The 14,548-nt window shown below is 46.6% G+C and overlaps 2 protein-coding genes across 4 annotated transcripts in view; one reads left to right on the top strand and one right to left on the bottom strand.

The window, feature by feature from the left end:
- Window positions 1-14,548, top strand: part of SLC31A2 (solute carrier family 31 member 2) — an 833,895-nt gene that overhangs the window by 19,531 nt on the left and 799,816 nt on the right. The window lies entirely within an intron of this gene.
- Window positions 1-14,548, bottom strand: part of NIBAN2 (niban apoptosis regulator 2) — a 98,524-nt gene that overhangs the window by 2,801 nt on the left and 81,175 nt on the right. The window contains exons 6-12 of the mRNA XM_081847572.1: window positions 10,940-11,055; window positions 10,307-10,411; window positions 7,567-7,729; window positions 5,666-5,853; window positions 4,564-4,719; window positions 2,677-2,793; window positions 839-946 (exon numbers count right to left, since the gene is read on the bottom strand). Coding sequence (XP_081703698.1) covers window positions 839-946; window positions 2,677-2,793; window positions 4,564-4,719; window positions 5,666-5,853; window positions 7,567-7,729; window positions 10,307-10,411; window positions 10,940-11,055 — 953 coding nt within the window. The remainder of the gene's footprint in view (window positions 1-838; window positions 947-2,676; window positions 2,794-4,563; window positions 4,720-5,665; window positions 5,854-7,566; window positions 7,730-10,306; window positions 10,412-10,939; window positions 11,056-14,548) is intronic.

Below are 14,548 nucleotides of genomic sequence, written 5' to 3'. Positions count from 1 at the left end.
ATTGTGGAGAGCTTTGCAGACACTCTGATCAGCTATGATGGCAAACTGCCCTTTAAGCTAAGCAAGATCATTGTCTGCCACACCCTGGCATCATCTAGGATGTCAAGTGCAGAACAGGACAGCATGGCTTGGCCCAAATTATCTCGTGGGTCAATTGAGGAGACATATCCAAATGGGAAGTGGGTGGCGCTGTGGGTTAAACCACAGAGCCTAGGACTTGCCAATCGAAGGTCGCGGTTTGAATCCCTGCGACAGGGTGAGCTCCCGTTGCTCGGTCCCTGCTCCTGCCAACCTAGCAGTTCAAAAGCACCTCAAAGTGCAAGTAGATAAATAGGTACCGCTCTGGCGGGAAGGTAAACAGCGTTTCTGTGCGCTGCTCTGGTTCGCCATGCTGGCCACATGTATGCCAGCTCCCTCGGCCAATAAAGCGAGAGGAGCACCGCAACCCCAGAGTCGGCCACGACTGGACCTAATGGTCAGGGGTCCCTTTACCTTTACCTATCCAAATGTGATTTTGGTTTTAAATGCAGCGTAAGGTAGTCTCTATGGGAGTATATTGTAATTATGGGGTATCAGAGTTTTTAGGGGGCTAACCAGGCTGGGATAGCAGGCTTCTTGGTTTTTGAATGTCTGATGTAGATTTTTTCAATTTCGTTGTTCTGTATGGGACAATGACAATAAAAACTATCGTATCATATCGTATGGTAGGCGGATTGAGGCCCTCATGCCAGAGGTTCTTCCTCCTGGCCATGATGCTAGCACACTCCTTTTGAAAGGAAGGCTTTGCTTGCCCTTGCATTTGTGTGCACCCCTCTTCCTGTTGGGGGCTTGTGCTTACCCCTTTGCAAGTGGGGGCCAGCTTCTTCAGCAGGAAGGGGATGGTGATCTGGAGCAGGGCCTCCCGGAAGAACTTCTTCCTTACCGTGCTGCTGTCATAGTCATATTTCTGCAGGGAGGAGAGAAAAGAGGGGGCAGAGAGTCACACCACTGAGACAGAGGGAAGGGACTTAAACCATGTAAGAGAAGAGTGGTCTGCCTAACCTCAGACCTAGAGGACAAATGCAACCCACCAAGCCTTGCTATCTGGGCTTAGGGGAGCTACAACTCCTCAACCACCACCCCCCTCTCCCACACCAACCCCTTTACTGCCCCTGCTTGCCCCCCTTCCTTGAGGGTTCCTGCCTGGCTGCAATGTGTCATCAAACTCTTATCATGCCTCTTGCTTATCTGGGTGGCAGGTAGAGAGGCGTGAATGTAGAAATTAGCCTGCTGTGCAGAGTGAAAGTTTGCATCCATTGTCCTGTCCACTTTTCCCCTATGACTCTGCCCTCCGCTGGCTATGGCCTCCTACAGAGTTGCCCAGAAGGAACGCTTTCCTTGGGATGAAAACATTTCCACAACATGTAACCAAATGGGTACAGCAGATGGTTTCAGGCAAGTGTGGGAAGGCAAAAGCCAGATTTCCTTTTAAATCTGTCTTGACAAAAGAGGCAGCACTTAAAATAGTGCAAAAATGGCACCTGACGCCTATACGGTTAGTTCATATTAGCACCTCCTACTCACTAAACTGTGGGAGAGGCTGTGGAATGGCACATGTAGTGGACGTATGGCAAATTGGCTTGGTTCTGGGAGGAAGTATTTGTCCAAAATAAAAGCCATTACTGAACAAAATGCCTCTAAATTTCCAATCTTCCCAATCTTTTCATGACAAGTGATATTCACTTACAGCTGGAATGTCTAGCAAGTTCTTCTCTGCTAGTGGTCAGGCTTGTAATAGTGAGATACTTAAGAAGGTGTTTCTCTGACAAATTGGTACATTGAAGTATGGCAAATCGCACTTGTGGGGAAATTGAATAATAAAATAAAATTGGCACGAGGCACGAAGCACAGAGAATCTTTCGCTGGCACAGATTTGTTATGCACACGGCTGAAAATGAAAACGGAGGTATTTTATAACTTTAGAAAACTTTTGCTAGTGAGACGAGGTGGTTAGAGTGTCAGACTAGGACATGGAGGACCAGGGTTTAAATCCCTACACAGCCATGAAGCTCAGTGGGTGACCTTGGGCCAAGTCACTCACTCTCTGCCTACCTCACAGAGTTCTTGTGAGGATAAAATGGGGAGGAGAACTATGTATGCTATCTTGAACTCTTGGATGAAAGGTGGGATAAATAAGTGATAAATAAAATGTAATGGAATTAAAAATACACTGTTTATCACCTTATGTACAGATGCTTGACTGTGATAGGAACTTATTATGCTATTTGGATGCTATTCTGCATGCATTCCCTGAATACCATCTTCTTGGGTGATATTTTATTACTTGTGTGTACAGTGTTGTTAAACGTCATAAAAATTTAATGAACAAAATAAGAATGTAAAAAGGAAAGAGAAAATTTCCCCCGTTCCTGACCTAATGCCATGTGGCTTGATAGGCTACCAACAGTTCTCAACCAGGACAGCTCAGTCAGCAGACAATGAAACTCTTAAATTTCAGGGTTGTGGGTTCAAGTCCCACGCTGGGCAAAAGATTCCTGCATTGCAGGGGATTGGGCTAGATGGCCCCTTGAGGTCCCTTTCAACTACATTTCTATGATTCAGTTTGCTTCTTCCAGAAGCCAGCCTGGCAGGTCTGATCCAGTGCAAATGGACCTAAAGGTCGGCAGGCAGGCTCACCTTAAGCACCCGCTCCAGGATGCGCTGAATGGTTTTGCAGAGCTCATCTTTGTCTGGCGATTTCCCCACCTCCTGGTGAAGGAGCGTCTCAAAGGTGTACACGGTATCATCCATTTGCTGCAACACCCAAAAACAACAAGTAACCGTTTATTTAAAAGATATAAAACAATGAATCATGTTGCTTAGAAGACCGCTGGCTTTGGAATAACTGTTTTAAACCCTGATTTGCTTGGGGCTCTGCCTCTACAGACCTCTTTGCTGAAGCGCCATTGACACTTGATGGAGAAGCACTATGACATTCTACAGATGTTCGGATTTGATAGCTTAGCCGCAAAACAAAACAAAACAAAAAAAACCTTCTGAAATTAAAATAAGTGTCACAATTATGCTCTTAAACCTTTCGATTGTGTAATTTTACAGCATGCCTAAGTTCATTTGGATGTCATTGTTGTTTTTGATTTGAATTATTACATGGAAGAAAGAGAACCCAAACTGCACATAAACAAAAAAACTTAAAACGAGAATGTATGGCTTGTAAAACATGTACAAATCATCCTGGCCACTAGAGGGCAGTGGTGGCAATTCCCTGCCCAAACAGGGTCACAGAGAAGACCTATTCACCAGAAGTTGGGGGTTGTGCTAGGCTGAAAATTTCTTCAGCAGCAAAGTAACCCAAATGGTGATTTTACAACAAAGAACACACACAAACATTACTGGAAGCCCTGTGATTAAATTAAGTGAAGGTTTCGCTCTCCTTTTTTAAAAATGACACCAGTGAAGTTGGGTGACAATAGTACTAAGGGCTACTCTCTCAGCTCGGTTGATTCATCTGATGGGGGTGGGAGCTGAGTGAATCCCTCCCTTTTGGGGGCAATTGGGGTAAAAGGTTCAATGGGGGGGGGATTCAGAACAATGGGTTCCATCCACTGCTAGTCCTACTCAGAGTTGGCATTAATGGGTGTGTGGAATTTAGTTAGGGATAATTTACTGATAACCTACTGGGACGCGGGTGGCGCTGTGGGTTAAACCACAGAGCTTAGGACTTGCTGATCAGAAGGTCAGCGGTTCGAATCCCTGCGACGAGGAGAGCTCCCGTTGCCCTGTCCCTGCTCCTGCCAACCTAGCAGTTCGAAAGCACGCCAAAAGTGCAAGTAGATAAATAGGTACCCCTCTGGCGGGATGGTAAACGGCGTTTCCGTGCGCTGCTCTGGTTCGCCAGAAGTGGCTTTGTCATGCTGGCCACATGACCCGGAAGCTGTACACCGGCTCCCTCGGCCAATAAAGTGAGATGAGCGCCACAACCCCAGAGTCAGCCATGACTGAACCTAATGGTCAGGGGTCCCTTTACCTTTACCTAACCTACTGAAAATGATGTGCCAAATTTGGCCCACAAAGCATTAGGGCAGGCATAGGCAAACTCGGCCCTCCAGATGTTTTGGGACTACAATTCCCATCACCCCTGACCACTGGTCCTGTTAGCTAGGGATCATAGGAGTTGTAGTCCCAAAACATCTGGAGGGCCAAGTTTGCCTGCGCCTGCAGTAGGGTATATGCGGATCTGGCCCACTGGGTAGAAAGATAAAAAAAAAGTTGTACATCACCCCTGACCATATTTAAATCTAGATAGCAACAGGAATGTGATGCAATGTTTGCATGCCTGCAGAAACGTCTTGAGTTCTCGGATGTAGTCTCACTCTACAAAGAGTCACATCCATTGCTCCGCCCACTTTTATTGCCGGTCCCACCCACCACCAACACATGTGAGCCTTGGGCTGAAATAAAGATGTCCTTCCCTTTGAATCCTGGGATCCAAATTGCTGTTTGCCAGCTTGCCAGATACTGTCAACGAGGCTGGCTTTTGGCCCGATCTGGCAAGGCAGTCCCTACCTGTCTCATCAGGATCTGGGCCCGCTGTTTAAACACAGAGGCGCTGGACACATCAAACCTCTGCTGCAGCCCTTCCAGCTTCAACTGGTCCATCTTCTCATAGCAGGACTGCATCTTGACTGGGTGGAAAGCCAGCTGGGAAAGATTTTCCATGTACTGGAGGAGCGGGGAGAGGAAAAGATATTGCTGCTACTACTACTGCTACTACTACTACTACTATTACAGTCATACAGTAGTCAAACTACTATTATAGTCATACCTACTATTACAGTCATACTGGAAGTCAAGGGTTACTTCCGGATTTCACTGCTTGCACATGCGCAGTAGCACTAAATCATGCTTCGCGCATGCACACAAGCACCAAATCATACTGCACACCTGCGCAGATATGGCGCTTCAGGTTGCACGCTTTTCATGTTGTGAAGAGGCCTCCGGAACGGATCCCGTTCGCAACCAGAGGTACTACTGTACTACTAATTACAACTGCTACTAGAGGCTTCTGTCCCTGCTTACTCTGCTCAACAACACCAACCCCCTTGCCCCGCCCACTCCCTCCTTTACGCCTCACCCATCCCCATGCCTATCCCCTCACGGCTTGCCCAAACTTCCCTTCCTCTCCTCTCCCAGCTCACCCAAAACCCCAGTCCTTTTAAAGGAGGGTGAGGGGCTTCAGAGAGTGGCTTAGCAAACTGCTCTCTGAAGTGCCTCCCCCCACCTCCATTAAACAGTTCACCAGGGCCACCTGCCTCCTACGCTGCTGCTCACTCACCTGCCTACCATACTGAAGCAGCCTTACATTTTTATGTATATAGAAGGATTTGTATTATTTTTACTACCACGGATACTATATGAAACCAACTATAGCAAATGCAATCCATGAGAACTTTTAGAAGAATCCCACATCTATTGAAATAGTTATTGCAGATACTGTCCTACTAAAAGAGGCCACAGGTATTTGAAACCCTAAAAGCTAGGGTAAAATAAATAACTAATTTCCAGGTCCTTTTGCTGAAGTCTGAGGCATCTTATGCTGAAGACCCTGCCTTACAATGCTTACCCCAACCCCAAATTTCCTCATTTGCCAGCAAGACCTCTAGCTTACCTCCCCCATCTTCTCCATTCCTCCTTCGTTGAGGATGTTCATATTCATGTCAGTCACCTCCTTGAAGAAGACTTCCCGCACCTCGGCAAAGCCCTGGCTGGTGGGGATCATAAGTGCCTCCAGGATGGAAGGGATGTAAGGCTGGACGTGGTTCCGAACACAGATCTCTGCTTTGGAGAAGACTGTGGCTGGATGAAGAAGCGTCAGGGAGGTTAGAACTGCCTCCACAAACCTGCACCCCAGATCTGGACACCTGTGCAGGCAACTAGCAAACGCCATACGATCGATCATACAGATATCAACCACAGTTGGAAAATGCCTGGAAAGGTCATTTAGCCCGTGGGTAGGCAAACTAAGGCCTGGGGGCCAGATCTCGCCCAATCTTGCCGCGGACGGTCCAGGAATCAGCATGTTTTTACATGAGTAGATTGTGCCCTTTTATTTAAAATGCATCTCTGGGTTATTTGTGGGGCATAGGAATTATTCATTTTTATTGATTTTTCAAAATATAGTCCGGCCCCCCAAAAGGTCTGAGGGACAGTAGACTGGCCCCATGCTGAAAAAGTTTGCTGACCCCTGATCTATCCCAAGCCCTGATGTTGCAGAAAACCCACAGATAGGTGCTCTAAAACCATTAACCAAGGAGATGCTGCCCCCTGTGGTTCTCCAAGGGTGTGGCAGCCCCACATTGGTGTGGCAGGAGAGGGTGGCAAGTGTGGTGGGAAGATTCAAGGACAACCAAAGAAGCATTTAAATATTCCAGGGTAGTATAGTACAGCAACTATTTTGTGCAACTGCAAAGGGGATTCGGATATTTCATTTGGCACATCCTACCTGAGAATCTTCTGCTATTCTATTCTATTGAATGCAACAAATAATTTGGTTTTATTGTATGTGTGGTGCCCGATGATTTTCGTGGTTATTGTTCTTTGTTTGTTTTTTGTTCTCCTTCTGAATGATGCCATGGCCTATGGCTAGTGCAATAAAAAGTTTAATTGGTCTAATTGGTCTATCTGTTTTGTGCAGGGGATCCATCCCTGGTCACCGCGCATGTTGGCGGAGCACGCATAAGCATCCTCTGCCACCATTCTGCCCACTTCCGGGATCAAAAGGACCCGTATGTTGATGATCATACACCAATTGGACATGCCTAAAATGGTTGCTGCCAGTATAGTATGGTATGGTATGTTATGTTATGGTATGTTATGGTATAATATAGTATAGTATAGTATAGTATAGTATAGTATAGTATAGTATAGTATAGTATAGTATAGTATAGTATAGTATAAAAAAGATTATTATTTTTATTTGCACAATATGGATAAGTATCTTTTCAAAATGAGATCAAGAGCATCAAATGACAATGTGGACAATCCTAGTTGTGTTTTCCAATGTCTCAAAAAAAATAATAATAAAAAAATCTTGTGTGACACAAGAAAAAACATATTCTTAAAGTGTAGCCCAGAGCAAAAGCTTTTGAGAATCACTAGTCTAACAGTTGTCTCATGCTAAGTCAGACAGCTGGTCCCTCTACCTCATTATTGTCTACACTGACTGGCAGCAGCACTCCATGATTTCAAAACGAGGTCTCTTCCAACCCCCCTGTTGATGCCAGGGATTGAACCGAGATTGAACCAGTGTGCAAAGCCAATGTTCTATCACAGAGCTACATCTCTTCCTTTCATAAAATGCTGCTATACACTGAGTCAGGCTGTTGGTCCATTTAATTCAGTGTTGCCTACACTGGCTGGCACCTGCTGGGTTTCAGACTGGAGTCTTTCCCAGCCCTTACTGGACATGCCATTGGGGATTGAACTTCGGACCTCATGCATGAGAAGAAGGGGCTCTGCCCTGAGCCACGGCCCTTTCCACAAAGCAAAGGGTCTCTCTTCATCCCCTACCTCGGATTTTGCTGGCCAGGTGCTCCTTCGATTGGATGATCTGATCCATATCTGTGCGAATGGTGCTGGTCATCCCAGGCTTCTCAACCTCGCATTTAACCACAGCTTCGTCGTACTGGACTTTGGTCTGGTCGTAGACCATCCTATACACAGCGTCAGAGACCTAGGAAAAGATGGAGAAGGGTTTTTTGGGGATAAGATGGAAGGTTGCAGGGAAAGCATCCTTCTTAGTAAGCCATCAAGAGACAGGCAACTCCTCCTCCTCCCCCAACCATCTAGCTGGGGTGCCCCAGCCACTCTGGGAGGCTTCCAACACATAATAAAACATCAAGGTTATTGCAGCAAGGGTAAGATATGCCCTGCAGCTCGCAACAGAACACGTGTACATGCGCAGGGGTGCAGAGATTAATAAATTAGAACAACCTGTTCTATGGGGAAAACCAAAAACAGAGAGAAAGTGAAAAGATTTTCACTCTGGGATTTGTACTTAGAATTGTTTGCACAAAGTATATGCCCATCAGGCTCTGTGGGAACCCATCCCCCCATTTTTTCTCCTTCCCTCCCCCATCCGAACACCCACTACTTCTTTTTAAATTTGTACAAATAGAATTTACTTTAAGTGTATGATACAAACTGCTGTGATCCCTTGCTGATCTTTCTCTGCCCCTCCCCCATTCTATTGATCATATCAATTTGTTCTATTGTTAAGGAAATGCAAAAATAAAATGAGAAGCTGTTAAAAGCTGAGATAAAAAAATGTGCACTCAAGAAATCTAAATTTTGTGCCCCTTAATTGGAGCAGACCAGGCCACACAAAACTCTGCTATTTGCATGGTTTTATACTCCTTTCCCTAGAACAGGGGCAGAAACCTGCGGCCCGTCCGATGTTCTTGGACTCCAATTCCCATCTGCCCCAGCCAACATGGCTAATGGTCAGGGATGATGGGGGCTGAAGTCAAGCAAGATATTGAGGGCCACAAGTCCCACATCCCTTCTGCAAAGCAACACATATTTCCCCCACCGCTATAATGAAAGGAAAAAACAGTGGCATGGTAGCAGGTCCTGAAATATCACCTAAACTCTCACACTCTCATTATTAAAGGATTTTTATTTGCGAGCATACCAAAAAAAGGGGGGGGGCGACCAAAACCTTGCCAGTTGATATTAACTGATATTAACAATAAGACTGCATTGCAGAGAGTTGGACTAGACCCCCGTAGTCCCCTCCAACTCTGATTCTGTGATCTATGACTATCCCATAAATCAAAATTTCAATTTTAATAAACACTGCACACAAGTCTTGCTCAGCTGCTCTGTTGCATTTTTTAAGCTGCACTTTCAAGGACATCTACACAAACTTTCATAAGGACTAGAAACCTGAATACAGTGATACCTCTGTTCCGGAGCCCCGTTCGCATCCTGAAGCGAACGCAACCCGCAGCCGCGCGTGCGTGGGTTGCGATTCGCCGCTTCCGCGCATGCGAGTGATGTCATTTTGAGCGTCTGTGCAAGCGTGAGCTGTGAAACCCGGAAGTAATGGGCTCCGTTACTTCTGGGTTGCCGCGGAGCACAACCCGAAAACGCTCAACCTGAAGCATATTCAACCCGAGGTATGACTGTATAGATATAGACAGAGCTTTTTTCTGGGGACACTCAAGAGTATACAGTACTGGCATCTTTTTTTCTAGAGGAAAAGCAGTGTGTGTGTGTGTGTGTGTGTGTGCGCGCGCATACACACACATATACATACATACACACACACACACACACACACATATACATACACACACACACACACACACACGTATATATACAGATATAGCTAGATACATGAAGAATGCTAAGATGTACAGGAAGATTAATTCTGAGCCCGATTATAAATTCCCGTGACTTATCCCGGCACAGAATCACAGGGCACACCTGCAGCCCTACATATAAATAAGGAAGTATTAAGAAATTTGGAGAAGATGCATGCAAAAGGGGTCTTGTGAGGCTTTTTTTTAACTCTTCCACACAGGGCTCCGGTGAGCTGGAGGGAATGTTCTCATTATACTGCAGTGTTTGGAAGGCAGCCACCGGGAGCGGAATATTTGTTTAAAAGGGAGTTTTCTGCCAATCTATTTTTAAAAATGGCTCACAAGGAAATATTTATCCTGGTTTTCAAACAGTATATATATTTTCTTCTCACCCGAAGTCTTTTGACATTCTGGGCCATAATTATCTTACAGCTAAATGCGTGGTTTTTGTTTGTTTGGTTGGGGGTTTTTTTTTTTTTGACTGAATGTAGCCTGGAAATGGACAGGGCCACAAATGCATGGAGAAATTTCTGGTGGAGAAATCCTGTTTTCCATTCATAAGGGAAGTAGGGAGACAGAGCTGGGGAACCTGTAGAGTTCCAGATTTGGCAGGTGTCCAATTCCTGCATGCTCCAGCCAGGCTAATGGTCAGGGATGATGGGAGTTATAGTTCAACAACATTCAGAGAGCCAGAGGTTCCCACATTCCTGGAGCAACATTGGGACATAGGAAGCTGCCTTATACAAAGTCTGAACAATACCAATACATACCTAGCTCTGTATTGTCTACATTGACTGATAGTGGCTATCCACAGTTTGAAGCAGGGAGTGTCTCTCAACCCTACCTGGTGATGCCAGGGATCAAACTTGGGACCTTGCAGCAGAGAGTTCCATACGTTTACATATTACAGAGTGGGACCTGGTGCATGCTCAGCGCACACTCACCTGGATCCAAACTCTGTGTCTCTCTTGGATTTTGCCCTTCAGGCGGGGCCCAATCATGTTCTTCAGCTCAGGAAGAAGTTCCTCCATCACTAAGTTGCTCAAGACCTGGATTGGGTATAAAGGTAAGGAAAGTTTGGTTTGATTTATTGAATTGCTTCCCACAATGAAAAGCCCTGAAACAATTCACAATGAGACTAAGATATAATAAGACTGATCCATAAAACATAGTTGGGTTAAAAACATCCAGTCATTGGTGCTACCTGAACTCCTGTAGGTACAAAAGAAATACCTTTGCCTGGTGCCTTAGTGATGGCAAAACCAGTGCCAAAGCAGGTGACAGCACTGGTCACACACTGGGAAGTAGAAACAAAGGAAGCTGGCTTAAACTGGGCCAGATTGTTGGTTCATTTAGCCCAGTACTGTCTGCACTGACTGGCAGTGAATCTCCAGGTGGGGCTGGGAGAGACTCCCTTCTGAAATCCTGGAGAGCATCTGCCAGTCAAAGTAGACAATACTGAGCAAGAAGGACCACTGTTCTGACTCAGTACAAGACTGCTTCCGATGTTCTTATGACCTCAGGTTGTCAAGCATACCTAGGAATTAATTTCCTGGGCTGCTCCCTCAAAGACTCACCTGTGCTTCATTGCCACAAAGCATGTCCCATGTGCCATACTGGTCCTTAGACTGGCGGTACATGCGGACGGCATCAGTGAATGCAGGAGCCTCTACCTTGTTGTCCTCAGAAATACCTGGAAGAGAAAAGGGGAAGCTGCTTTTATTTTTTAGAGGGGGGGGGGACGTCAACTCTGTGTCTCTTAGAGCAGTGAGCAGTGTTCTTCAACCATGGGTTCCCAGATGTTGTTGGATTACAACTCCCATCATCCCCTGCCAGATGCCATTTGATTACAAGTCCCATTGTCCTCAAGGGAAGTAATAGTACCACACCTAGAATATTGTGTCCAGTTCTGATCACCACAGTTTAAGGACACTGACAAGCTGGAATGTGTGCAGAGGAGGAAAACCAAGATAAATCATGGGTCTGGAAACCAAGCCTTATGAGCAACAATTGATGGAACTGTCCCATGGAAGATGGAGCAAGCTTGTTTTCTCCTGCTCTGGAGGTTAGTACATGAACCAACAGCTTCAAGTAACAACGAAACATCTGGAAGAACTTTCTCGCACTAAGAGCTGTTTGACAGTGAAAGAGATTCCTACGAGAGGTGGAAGACTCCCCTTCCTTGGTTTTGCATGGCGAGTCCCCCCCCAGTGGAAATAAAGACACATGACACAATTATCAATGTTAATGGGCTAAATAAGGCCACAACTTTATTGGTTACAGGTGATGAGGGGTATTGGCTTAGGCATTGGTCCTAACCGACTATATCCGAATTCAGTCTGTCTGCTTGAAGTCCAGGAAGGGTTAAGCAGGAACAGCTGGCAGGTGGGAAAAAGAGGGAGATCCCTGGCCTTAAGTAGGGCAGGCCACGCCCCCAGAGCCAGCCAATTGGCTGGCCAGGGGATGACGTGGCCGGGAATCCCCCCAATCAGCGGGGCTGGACTCCAGCCGCCGCGCGTGTGGTGGGGCCATGAAGCCTGCAACTCCATCTCCTTGAAGGGCGGAAGTGGCTTTTTTGAACCAATAACAGCAATTTTATAATTTGTACCCCACCTATCTAACTGGGTTGCCCCAGTCCTTCCAATATATGAGCAGAGGTTGGATGGCCATCTGTCACAGGTGCTTTAGTAGAGATTCCTCTGTTGCAGTGGGTTGGACTAGATGGCCCTCATGGACCCTTTCCAATTCTACAATTCTGTGATGGAGTTGGATTACAACTCCCAACATCCCTAGCTCAACGCTCAGGGATTATGGTAGCTGCAGTCTGACACATCTGGGGAAACAAGGTTGAAAAACTGCAACCTACAGCAATCAGGGTCAATCAAAATGATCCTATCCAGTAGGAGAGGCTATCCCAGTCTCCTAGACAGGACAGAAAGAGAAAACGGAGCCCTCTGCCCCAATGCCATACAGACAAATCTTCCATAAAACAAAACAATAACACAGCCTTGCAAACTGGACCCCCTGAAATCCAGCTGCTAGGAATCACAAGAGGGGAGAGTGCTGTGGTGATCAGATCATAGGCATGTAAAGAGAGGGTCCCAGGTTCAACCCTTGCTGTCTCCAAGCAGGGTTGGGAGAGAGCCCTGTCTGGAACCCTAAAGAGTCACTGCTGGTCAATGATAACCTCGATGGACCAATGGCCTAGTTCTGTAGAAGGCAGCTTCCTACATTTCCTAACAAGCCCAACCAGCTGAGGGAGAGGGAGAAGGGTTAAAAAGAAGGAAGAGTTAAACAAGCAAGGCTGGGCTGTGCCGGTGCCAGTGTCAGAGTTACAATCACAGCGCTCTGGAAATTGACGTAACATCCACAAAAGAGGAATCCTGTCTGGAAAGCCGAAGACGGAGGAAGGTCTTCAAAAGGGAAATTGCCACATTTTGGCATGGGGCAGGGGGAAGGAGAGGGAAGAGAAAGTGACTAAAAATAATGTGACGGGATGAATCACAGTCAGCACATGATTTCTGAAAATCTTTTAACACAAGCAACACCCCCGTAAGGGGGTTGGAGAAAGGGGCGGATCACAGCAGCCCAAGATTCCTCTGTGTGTGATTCATTGGTGGGGAAGGGGGAGGCTGGAAGGGTGGGAGTACTTCTCCACAGTCTTCCCACCCAAACCTTTCGGAGTAGACAGCTTTCAAATATGGGTGGAATGAGAAGAGTTAAGCCAAGAGGTGGCTAGATCTGGCAAGGTCTGGACTAAGGTTTCAGCAACAAGAATTATAGCCCGGGCACACACTCTGCTCTGAAATGGGAGAAGGAAAGAAGAGGTGTAAAAGGGAAAAAAGAAAAAGCTGGCATTCTTTTAATGACCGAGTCTGGAGTTGGCAGGGACAAACCGTAGAGGGACAGAGGAAAGGGAAGCAGGCAGAGAGCTCTCTCTCTCCTTTGAAAAAGGGTAGTGTTAACTCTGCCTTGTCTTTGGTTTCTTTGCAAGGCTCTGGGAGAGAAGGAAACAACAGGGATGCTGGATTAAGAACAACAACAAAAGGGGCTGCTTCAACACTGGTGGAAGAAGAATACCGGATGCCTGGCACATCACATATTTTGTCCGTCCTCAGGGAAGGCAAGGAGCTATGCAGAATGTGGCCATGACTCTCTCCTGCCCCCTTTACAAATACTATTTCCTACCCAGTAGGATTCAGAGACACCAGATGCTGCAGCCAGGTTCTGTGCGTGCGCACATGCGTGAGATCCTATGGAAAGGCTTCACTTCCTCTACCACCACCACCCTGCATCTCTAGATCCAGAACCACCATCTCCTTAGGAAAATAGGAACCTGCCATATATTCGCCATATCATTGGTCCATCTAGCTCAGTCTATAATGACTGGCTATGACTCTCCAAGGCTTCCAGGAACGGGACGTTCCCAGTCCTTCCTGGAGATGTTGGGAAACTGAACCTGGGATCGTCTGTGTGCAAACATATGCCCAGCCATTGAGCTACAGTCTTCCTCCTAACCATAAACTAAGGTTCTAGTCCTCACAATTCAGACAGAAACAGGAACACAGGGGTCTGCCTTATGCTGAGTCAGAGCACTGGTCCATCTTGCTCAGTACTGTCTACACCAACTGGCAGCTGCTCTCTAGGGCTTTCAGAAAGGGGTCACTCCCAGTGCCACTTGGAGATGCCACTGGGGACTGAAACTGGGGCCTTTTGCATTCAACACAGATGGTCTGCCACTGGGCTGCAGCCGTTCCCCTTCAGATAGGCTTGGGAAATAAATGCAGCCATGGATGGAGGCAGGAGGAGGATGGGTGGAGGAAAGAATGAACCTCAGGACATTTCTCTGGCTCCATTTTGGCGTAAGGGGGTGCAGGGCTGCTGATCATGGATGGGTTCCGAAAGCCAGCATGAACATTTCCCAGGCATGTGGCAGAACACACACACACACACACACACACACACACAGAGAGAGAACATGTATACGGCTGGCTGCCCAGCATCTCCCTTGAAAGATTCTGGAAGGTGAGATGATTCAGTGCCACCCCACTGCAGTCCTGCCTAGGGATGATTTTGTTCTTGCCCTCCAGCAAGACAAGGAGATTTTGAAGTCACCATTGCCTGAACAACTATAGTTAAGGTTGTTGTTACTGCACAGTAGGGCTGGCAGTATATGCTCCTGAAGC

The sequence above is a fragment of the Podarcis erhardii genome (assembly GCF_964252035.2).
Source record: "Podarcis erhardii genome assembly, chromosome: Z".
In the NCBI taxonomy this organism is placed as follows: domain Eukaryota; kingdom Metazoa; phylum Chordata; class Lepidosauria; order Squamata; family Lacertidae; genus Podarcis; species Podarcis erhardii.
This window is presented reverse-complemented; position numbering and strand designations above follow the sequence as displayed.